Genomic DNA, 11,038 nt, shown 5'->3' with positions numbered 1-11,038 from the left:
GTACCCGTATCTTCCGTATTGTTCAATAAAAAGCATTTTAATCCGATCGGTGGCCATTTTCTCCGTGTTTTCACCATATGCTTTCAACTACACGATCCTATCGGCTGGGAGGTGTATTGCACTCTGATACATTATAACTTTGAGTAAATTGCCACCAATCGTATTAAAATACTTTTTATTGAACAATAAGGAAGATAAGAGTAATTCTGTGGACCCGTACATAATTGTAACATCCGTGGCCATGGGCTAAGCACTTTATATTTGAAATCTGAACGTTTATGTAGATGTAAGGCACAAAAAGGGAGAAAGTGCAAACACCAAGTTGAAGTTCATCCATGACGGTCGTGACAGACGACCGTCGTGTATCCATGGCCAGCTCTGCACGAGAGTATGCCCTCTTTTTCTCCACGGGCGGGGGAGTGGTGGCGTGGGCGCTCGAGCGAACTGAAATAAACTGACAGCCGATGTATCCAATGCGACCCCAATGCGGAAGTAACCAGCGAGCGCGGAGCCAATCACGGCCCAGGGTGGGCGTAACTCCAGTCCAAACTTTCCGCGGCGCCATCGGCTGAAAACTAAACCGAGATGGAATCTCCCAGTCTGAACCGGTTTCAACCGGTTACGAGTTAGTGGCTTGAGAGAGAGAGAGAGAGAGAGAGGAGAGAGGAGGCGCAGAGCACAACCATCTCTCTATTCCGCCCCGCTGCAAAATTACTTCAGTAAAAAGAATTAATTTTGTCAATCAAGGTTTATTTTATTTCGAAAGATGTATCGGAGTGACATAGTCCTGAGCTTGCCGTGATCATAGTATTGGAATCCACAACATCACTGGTCCTTAATATCAACCAGCCATCACTCAATACTGGAATTGGAGCCCTAGTCACCGTTGCAGAGATATTAGGACATTCTCTAATCTACAGTGATAACTACATCACTAGATCTGGTAGATCCTCTTGGGCTAAAAGCCACTGTTCTCAGTCAGAGCCTTGGACTTTTAGGTAGGTAACTGCAACGCAAATCAACCATGCTGTAATTGTTTGACTTTTGGTTTAACGGGGTTCAAAAGTAAATTTAGTTTGATTAAAGTGAGTAACATAATACTGTTTCTTCTGACTTATATATGAATGCAGCGGGCAGCAGCATCAATCACTGGCTTAAGCTAATGATAACGTTAACAACACTGCTATATAGCTAGCACAGACACGGCGCATATCGTAATGTTATAGCTACACTTTTAAAGGATTAGGAGGTGAACCACTTGTCAGGATAGTCAGTGTAACGCTGTCTAAATACACAACTCAGTGACGCTGCAGCACCTTCAGAGCGACGTGGTCCTGCTGATGAATGGAAATCCAACGCTGTGTTGCAAATCCGTGCCTCTCCTACGTTCCCCTGTGCAAAATCACTGACTGGCTGCTGCGTGCGTGCGTGCGTGTGTGTGTGTTGATAGCGGATGTCAAGTTGGTGGTGTTGCTGGGCAGTGGTGGAAAGTAACTACGTACATTTACTCAAGTACTGTACTGTACTTAAGTTCTTTTTTTTTTCTTTTTTTTTTACTTTACTGGAGTATTTCCAGTTTTCAGTACTTTATTTGTACTCCACCACATCTCAGAGGCAGATATTGTACTTTTACTCCACTGCAATTATTTGAAAACTTAAGTAACTATAGTTACTTTGTAGATTTGAATTATTATTGCAAAACATTTTTATACCAATACTTTTGTACTTTTACTCAAGTGAATTTTGATTACCGGACTTATACTTGAGTGTTTCTACATTGCAGTATTGATACTTTTACTTAAGTAAAGAAAAAAAATTGCACTTTTTACACCACTGGGTGTTTGGTACTCTGCGACAGATAATGATAGTTTTTCTTTTTGCAATGTTACTTGTGTATTTTGTTTTGGTAGATGATGCTTATATATATATATATATATATATATATATATATATATATATATATATATATATATATATATATATATATATATATATATATATATATATATGTATTTATATGTATTTATATTTATTTAAGTTCTCCTCCTCCTTGCCTTGGTGTGAGTGGTTGGAGCGTTGCCTGGTTGCCATGGTGATGGTGGCGACGATCAGTGAGGAAGGACCACTGACTGTTGAACTGGTGTTGTTGCTGGGAACGTAATTAACATAACAAGCTGCCTTGCGAAGGGAAAATTACACCAATTGTTTGCTAATCTCCAGGTAGTCAGGATTCTATAGTCGGCGTTAAAATGGTGACGCGTGTTGTATTGCGTTTATATCTAACTTAACACTGTTAAGTTAGATATAAACGCAATACAACACGCGTCACCTGTTAAGTTAACAGGTAACATGCAAGGATGAGAAATGTGCATGAAGTACAATGGAGTCCGTTCCTTGCGTTAGTTTGTTCAGGTAATGTTACCAGCCTACTTGTGGTCACATTTTGGGAGGAGGAGTGTACGTTTGCAGATGTAAACAATGTGACGTTGCCTTGTCGACACGTGGTTGGCTTCACGTTCAACTCCATTGTTTACAGTAGGCGGAGTGGGTGGTGTGTGTAAAACCACTTTAAATTAGACCTAGTACTGTGTGTGTTGTGTTGCGTGGTGTTTGGTTTGTTTAATTAAAGGGCCAATGTCATTGGCACTGTATATAATATAATGGTTGTTGTTGTTGTTGTGGTTGTGGGGTAGTAGTTGTGACTACCTTTGCAGCATATACATGGAGTATAAATTGCTTGCCATTGCAACAGCAGTCTCAGGTTCAACAAGTCCCAATCACATGATTGAGCAAACAACAGTCTCATGGAACAACCACAGCTCTCTTGTACTTGTTGTGGCTTATTTTGAACACTGTTGGGTTTGTGACAACACAACCATAACTAATTAGAATAACAGAGAAGGGGGGGGGGGGCACAGTGCAAGGTTTGAACTAAGGTAGTCAGCTGTTTGGAATTGTGCACCTAAACACGCAGTTCACATGACTTTGCCTGTTGAATGTTTTCTGCTATCATAACCCCTGTCCCTCCCCCCTGTCCTTGCAGAGCTCTATGCCAGCAATTATGACAATGTTAGCAGACCATGCAGCGCAACAGCTGCTGGACTTCAACCAGAAACTGGATATCAACCTGCTGGATAATGTGGTGAACTGTGTGTATCATGGTGTGGGATCACAGGTAGGTAGAGCACGATTGATAATTGAGGTCATGATTTTGTGATCAAAGTTATAAATGTCATAAGAGTGGAACCTTAGAACCTTGGCAAAGAAAAAGAAATACTTGCACACAGGATTCAAGCACTCAATGTTTTACTCTTTTCTTTTGGATTTTTTTTTTACTGGGCGGGCAGTTATTTTTTCATTTGTACTTAAAGTCTCCCTTGTTCCACCACCTTGCCTAAACATTTTAACGATGTGCATAGTTGTCTCCGCCAGGCCGAAAGGCATGGCGAGAGAGTATGTTTTACCCCCTGTCCGTCCGTCTGTCCGTCCGTGTGTCCGTCCGTCCGTCCTGTCCGTCCGTTAGCAGCTAATCTCTGGCACCGTTGGCCCGGCCGCTGCGAAACTGTGCACGCACACTCCCTGGATGCCAATTCAGAACCTCTGCCCCAAATCTTTCAGATTGACCTGTTATAGCGCCACCAAGCGGCAGATTTGTGCAAAACACATTTATTGATACTACTCCTACAGATTTTGTCCTAACATCACACAAATCGGCACACAGTATCTCTATAGTCATGTGATCAACACGGATTTATCCGATTTCCCATATTCCATCCTGATTGCCTAAGATTGGCTTCCAAAGTTTGCAAGATTGGTCCGTTTTGAACAAAATGCCTAAAATCATGAACGCAAACTTGCGATATCCGTGAAATTTCACACACACATTTATATTAGGCAGAGGAAGAAATGCCACCCTTTTCACATTGGCCTGTTAGCGCCAATAGCAGGTCTAATTTAGCAAAACACATTTTTGGAACAAAATGCCTCAAATCATGAATGCAGTGGCCGATTGCAGTGAAAAGCCCTTGAACAAATGGCACCCTTTTCACATTGGCATATTATAGCGCCACCAGGAGGCCACAATAACGTACCTGACCTGGCGGAGACCTGTGCTCCGAGGAGCACATTTTCTAGTTCTGCTCTTTTTTGGTCACATTTTAAGCAGCAATGTTAGTCTAGCAGCAGTGACACGTTTACTGAGCAGCTTTTTATTTATTTCTTCTCTTTGGTTGTTTGACAGTGAAACAGGCAAGACTAGAAATAACTGTTGTTAATTTCTAAAAATGTATAGTTTTATGAACTGTCCTGTACTTTGTGTTGTGTGCCTTAAATCTAACAACATACCGCCCTGCTTTACAGCAAAGAATGGCACAAGAGGTGCTGACACACTTGAAAGAGCACCCAGATGCCTGGACAAGAGTGGACACCATACTAGAGTTCTCCCAGAACATGAACACCAAAGTAAGCCAGCTCCATTCCCATGTCACAATCCGTGCTTTGAGGAAGTGCTGAATACTCTTGTATTACTATATGTAGTAGACACAATTCTTTACACCATGACATGGCGTTTTCTTGTGAAACCTGTTTAATGCAGTAAATGCAAATCAGTGGTTGCTTTTATTTAAGGTGCCATGTGCAAGAGTGTGTGTATACTCTGACTGTGTGTCCCTACTGGAACTTAAACCCCTAATCCTGGTGGTGTTAGTTTATTGCTCCTTGCGCTCATTGAAATAAACAGGACTAGTCTACTCTCCCCTTCTCACATATTCTGTTGGATCTGAATCTGTCGGAGCGACAGTGGACTTTGCCTATTAGCTCTGGTGGTGCTGACTACTATAATCTCAGACAGATCTTAATTATTCTGCCCTGTTTGAGTCTGTGTGGGGATTCTTTATGCCATTTTTGCCCATCATTCATACGCATTAGGAATACAGAAAAACACCATAATACAAAGTCACCAGCACCTTTTAAGTGGAACTTGAATTTGAACTTTTTGAAGTTGAATGAATTTGAATTTGGAGATTTAAAAACAGGCCTGTAGCAATGATCAAGGCTTCAGTTCTCTTCTTTCTTTCATGTGTTATCCCAGATGTCCTCAGTTGAGCGTCCTTTCCTCTCTGTCCGCAGTTAGAACATTCACTGTGCCGTTCTTGTGCATTTATACAGCCGATGAAACAAACTGCGCTTGCATACTGAAAGCCCAGTGATCGAGTCTTCAATAGCAGTCAGGAAGGGGGGTTCACCACTCTATATAAAAATAAAAAAAAAGATTACATTAGAATGGCAAAGCCACTCAGGCCAGGGCAGTGGAGTCTCATCCAGTAGCCTAATATAATGTGCCATCATGGAAAGTGTTGCTATGTACTTCATCACAAATAATGAAAGTGTTATGCGTCTAAAACTTCCTCAGAGTGATTCTTTTTTTCTTTTGCTTGCCTGTAAGATTGCTCTTAACACTGACATTCATTACTAATGTCTGAGTTGATCTATCAACAGTATCTGTTATAGTTTCAAATTCGTTACTTGGCCAAAAATGAGGGCTTTAGAGGAAAAGAGAGGAAACCTAAAAGGTAAACACCTCTTGAATTATGCATTCACTTTTTTTTCTCCATTTGTTTAAAAACAAAGTGCATCATTTAAAAGCACTTTCCAGAACATTTGGCTTTTTTATTTAATCGATAAGTTGCTAAATATGTAAATTAAATTCATGTGATGAATTCAAGCTGCTGACTTTATTTGATATTAATCACGATGTTCCATTATGTTTATGGCTTGTAATAGGAAGAAAAGAGATGTGTCACCCTGTGCATCTTGACACAGCTAGGCTTTGACGGCAGGCCTCCACAAGGTCTACCCCCTTTTTTAAATTCCCTTTGACTGAATTCTGTTCATCCGTTTCTATTGCATCTTATTCCATTGGACAAGAGAGAGGGCGCAGGCTGCAGTCAGTGGGCTCCATTGTAGAGAGAGACCGTCTATTTTCGACTCCTATTTCACCTGTAGGGATCATGGCTCCGCCTACCTAACCCTCCACTCCCCTTCTTTTTGTAGTGTATCTTCCACCCTGTACCTCTTCTCTCTGATCCTCTCAAGGCTTCCCCTAAGACCTGTTTAAGGTCATGCTTTAGGCAGAAAAAATAAGTTAGTTGCTAGGCCTTTGGCAATTGCCCTGTCAATTGCTTTTCTCTTCTTATCCTTGTTTTTTTTATTTTTATGTTTTTGCGCACGGTGTGTGTGGAAAATAAAGGCGAAAAATAAGTTCTGAAATGGTTTGCGAAGGCAATGAGTGACACCTGTTGTTGGTGTGCAGTCAGTGTGCCGTTATTCCGCCTTTAATCCTCCTACCATTCATTGTCTGCAACACATTATTGATCCTACCCTCCCCTCCCCTAGCTTTAATAACATCCTCTAATGCACCTCATTATTTTATTTTTTAAACCATCGTTCTTTTGAACTGATGATCCCTACAGCTGAAACACAAGTCATTCGAAATAACAATAGATCAATAAGATCACTAACTTAAAAAACAAAAGTTCTTTTGGTTTTTCATGCTTGTTTGTAGAGCTCCCAGGAATTAACCCAAGGATTTAAAACAACCTGTGGTTGGTCTTGCTGTTCTTTATGAGACACACCAGGGAAAAGGGGCAGTAGATCCTAACATCATTTTAGCTCTGTCCTTTGTTGTGGCGGAATTTGCTTGAACATAATGTGCATTTGAGTATTATGAAAATTTAGTCTGATGTTAAAGTAGTAGCCTGCTAAAGGGCCATTCAACGTGAATTAAAATTGATTTCAAAATCTATAAGCAGGTTAACTGGTTTGTTTATTTCTCTGCTGTCATTTCCATTCTGGTGTGATGCTGAAAGAAACAGCAGGACTTCTGCAGTGTTTTTCAGCTTAATATCACTTGTAGAGAGATGTGCAAAGGGACAAAAAGCCATTGTTTTGCCTAGTACAAATTTTGCATGAAATATCGGCTCGGTCCGTTTGAATTTACAATATGACAAAGTTATCTCAAACACCATCAAAACCAAAGTGATTTTCTTTAGTTTTGTTTTGGTTTGTATAATGGAAATGCACAATGCTTATCATTCAGTATTGTCTTGGTGGTGCCTGACCCTAATGCTCCTCTCTCCCTGTACATTACAGTACTATGCTCTTCAGATTCTGGAAACCGTTATTAAAACAAGATGGAAGATTCTGCCACGGAATCAATGTGAAGGTAAGATCATTATTTAGTTTTTGTCCCCTTCATGGCCTGTCTGCTATTCATGCTATATGTAGTTCAAGATGCCTTTGTTTTTTTACATTGTGGCAGTGATGCAACTCTGTCCTTAAAAAACTGTCATGACGTGCGGTTGCCAAGTTGAGCAGTATTCCCCCACTAAGCATGCCGGTTTGTTTTCTGCCCGACTGGCTCCCACTGACTGCTACAGAATGGCTGGATTCTGCACTGTGGCAGTTTTTTCTAAGGGGAGAGGAAACGACGAAAAAACATGTCAACACTATGTGATTTCAAAGCTCTCTGTTGGACTGCATCTGTGGAGAGGCAGAGGAACTGTGTTCTTTTAAGTTGGCCTGTTTTCTCTTGGTTTACATATAGCTTGTTTTGTCATGTCAAAGCAATTGTTGTCATTTCATTCTTGCATGATAACAAACAGTGATTTACATCCCGCCTACATGTTTTTCCGGAGTTGACTAAAAGAAAATCCAGCTTTTGGATAGATGAGTTGTGGTGTAGTTGAAGACCATGCATGCTCAGTGCATACCAGTGCTCAGTTCTACTGTGTATGATGTGATGTAAGGTGAAAGATAATAGGTCACTGTCTGAGTTATTCTGCTGTCTTACTGCTGCTACTACATTCATATAAAAATGTTCCCTCCATTTAGTTTTTCCAATTAAAGAGTTTGTTGCCACCTGCTGTTTAAGGTTTACATTGCAGTTTAAGGTTCATCGGAAAGACAATTTTAACCAAAAATTGCCTCAAGGTTTTAACTCATTTGTATAATGATATCATGAAATTGACTTTGTGAGTCTGAGTTCAAATCAATATTAATACAATTGATTAAACCCACCCCCTACATTACTAAATTATTTATTTATTCAAAATTTCATTTCTCATTGATCTAAGACTTACCCACTTCTGACCGTAGATGCCTGACTTTTGTTCAAGTGGCAAATCCAGGGCAGGGCGACCGGCAAGTATGTTTTTTACCCCCCTTATGTACTCAGAGAGTATTGCCTTGCTTCCGGCTCCGCCCGCTACACCCAAGCACATAATATATTTCACAGAGGGTCAGAGTGATTGTACAGCACCAGGGCCAGAAAGAGAACTTAGTTAAACCTAAAGGTGCTCTTCAAACACTGATCCGTTTGACTTTTTGGTTTGAAAACAATTTACCATAAATGTGACATCCAATGAATTGTTTTTAAATCCTTCAATGGGTCAGCTGAGACTCTGTGGTAGTTACAGTCCACCTCTGTGTTTGTGCAGTGGGACTGTAGTGATTTAGAAAATGGGAAGTGCACCTTTAAAGCCCCTGTGTACTGGGACAGGGTAGGCAGATTCAGCTAATTTTGAGCCAGTTGAATTGTTTTTGGATCACTGAGTAACCTGCCCCAGGCAGCTCACTATGTCAGGTTGTGTTGTTTAAGTGTCTTCTCATCACAGGCATACAATTCATTCTTCTGTTGCCTTTCATTTTGTCTGTTTTCAGGAATTAAAAAGTATGTTGTCGGTCTCATTATCAAGACATCATCAGATGCATCGAACGTGGAGGTGAGTCTGTCTTTTGGATTTGCAGTCAAAGTGTTACCTTTTTGTGATTATTTTGAGTTTTATTTTTATGGTATATCATAGACTCAAATTCAGAAATGCCAACAAGTGCTGGTACAGTACATTGCTAATTAATGATGACGATGACCGATGTTTTCTTAATAATTAATCCCCTGTCTAAAATTGGATGATGGGATGATGTGGAGTATATCAATATTTACAAGTCAAATATAATGTAAGCCAGTAGAAAAAGTTTTCACCCTATAATTTCCTGCATAATTCCGGGAGTAAAAACTGTGTCATATCGGGAAATGTGCCCAATTTGACTAAAATGTGTTAAAAGATATTAGTTGTAAAACCTTTTCAGGGTACAGGTATAAGGAAATCAAGAGACATTTTGTGTTGCAGGACTTATTTCTAAGTTGGCTGTTGTTCCTTTAACTTATTTTAGAAAGAAAAGGTGTACATTGGGAAGCTGAACATGATCCTCGTCCAGGTAAGACTTGTATGCCAATAATCATGTGCATCCCCACTGTATGTGTGTGTGTGTTTATTAGTGAGAGTAAGTGAGAGGTTTGAAGCGGGTGAGCGGTTCACTGACCGTAATTGCTTGAGTGACTTTGCATTATTGCCAGTGAGGATGAGTCACTGCTTATGTCAGCTGAGCTCACATTGTTTTGGCCTTCAGGGATCATCCACTGTTTGTGGATCAGATTCCAGGGTCTTAATGAGGTGTGTGTGTGTGTGTGTGTGTGTGTGTGTGTGTGTGTGTGTGTGTGTGTGTGTGTGTGTGTGTGTGTGTGTGTGTGTGTGTGTGTGTGTGTGTGTGTGTGTGTGTGTGTGTGTGTGTGTGTGTGTGTGTGTGTGTGTGTGTGTGAAATCGTACTGTATATGACTTATAGATGATTTACAGATTATATCAATAAATATTTCCTTATTGAATCCCATTATTAAACTAAATTAGATGAATAATGATCAGTGAAGTCTCATTCTCTCACACACAGAGAGAGAGAGAGTTGGAGAGAAAGACAGAGAGAGCACACCCCTTGATATTATTTATTTCATATCTTAAGTAGGCTTCAACAAGTACACATGTTAGTGCTTCAATCCTTCTCTGTTGTAGGACGATATGGGTACACAAAAGCACTATGAAATGGCTTAGATATTTTTTGGAGTCAACAGCTCACGGCTCAAGAAACTGTCACAGATAACTCACTCCCATACCTCTACTGTAAAAAATAATCGGGGAAAGCCAAAGGTTTTTGCCGTGATCCGGGCACTGTGCTAAACAGGAATCGAAAGAGAATTGATTTGTCAGTAGACAGTACAGCACTATACGTTTTTGTCTGTTGTGTGCAGCAGATGTTAACTGTGGCGATGTACCCCGTTAAGAAGTGAACGACCATCGACGCGTAAACCCTGAAACCCAAGGGTTACACCTGAATTTACCTTGCTGCTAACTCCAGTTTCATAGTACAGGCCCCTTGGAAATTATGTCCCATAAACGAGCAACTGTTTCAACTGTGTGACATTTGTTTACGATTTTTGGTGTGCTTGACAAAGTGCAGCGTGAACGCAAACTGAACGGAATGAAAAATGCAACATTGTTGCAATTTCACCCCAGAGACAGAGTCTAGTCTAGTCTACATAACTATAGGCATGAAAGCACACACACACTAAGTACAACTCAGGCATGACTGTACTTGAACCCTATGACACAAGTGTTTTTCTTCCACCCACCATCTCTGCAGATCCTGAAGCAGGAGTGGCCCAAGCACTGGCCCACATTCATCAGTGACATCGTGGGGGCCAGTCGAACCAGTGAGAGCCTCTGTCAGAACAACATGATCATCCTCAAACTGCTCAGCGAGGAGGTCTTTGACTTCTCCAGTGGTCAGATGACCCAGGTCAAGGCCAAGCACCTCAAAGACAGGTCAGACAAGTAATATTAGTAGAAGTAGGATTGGTAATAATAATGTGATAATGATAACAGTTATGATAATATCAATAGTATATCATACTAATTAAATAACAAGGTTTCAGCCTGATCCGAGCCCCCTTGATAAAAACTTAAAATCAAACTAGGGCGATGCCCGTTGGGAACTCACGTCTCTCGGTTGTCCACCAATACCTGTTGTAGCGGTTGTCAGAGAACCCGTTGTCACAGTGCTTAGTGCAGTATCCATTATCATAGTACTTGGAGGCCACAGACAGACTTATAGGTGGCTAGACTCCTGCAGAGTCATGCCGTAATGTTAATA

At 40.8% G+C, this 11,038-nt stretch overlaps 1 protein-coding gene across 8 annotated transcripts in view; it reads left to right on the top strand.

The window, feature by feature from the left end:
* The first annotated feature begins 306 nt into the window (after positions 1-306).
* Positions 307-11,038, top strand: part of xpo1b (exportin 1 b) — a 38,052-nt gene continuing 27,320 nt past the window's right edge. The window contains exons 1-9 of one of the 8 annotated variants that reach the window (XM_080448821.1): positions 3,156-3,175; positions 4,360-4,461; positions 5,497-5,570; positions 5,782-5,848; positions 7,150-7,222; positions 8,155-8,203; positions 8,719-8,780; positions 9,229-9,273; positions 10,529-10,710. In XM_080448821.1, coding sequence (XP_080304947.1) covers positions 7,154-7,222; positions 8,155-8,203; positions 8,719-8,780; positions 9,229-9,273; positions 10,529-10,710 — 407 coding nt within the window. In that variant the 5' untranslated portion in view covers positions 3,156-3,175; positions 4,360-4,461; positions 5,497-5,570; positions 5,782-5,848; positions 7,150-7,153. Of the gene's footprint in view, positions 999-3,043; positions 3,176-4,113; positions 4,462-5,496; positions 5,571-5,781; positions 5,849-7,149; positions 7,223-8,132; positions 8,204-8,718; positions 8,781-9,228; positions 9,274-10,528; positions 10,711-11,038 lie in introns of those variants that run through there. The other 7 variants (XM_080448824.1, XM_080448820.1, XM_080448819.1 and 4 more) reach the window with 7 other exon arrangements.

Source organism: Gymnoscopelus braueri (genome assembly GCF_963280865.1).
Source record: "Gymnoscopelus braueri genome assembly, chromosome: 14".
NCBI classification, from domain to species: domain Eukaryota; kingdom Metazoa; phylum Chordata; class Actinopteri; order Myctophiformes; family Myctophidae; genus Gymnoscopelus; species Gymnoscopelus braueri.
The sequence above is the reverse complement of the archived record's forward strand: the minus strand, read 5'-3'. Positions and strand labels throughout refer to the sequence as shown.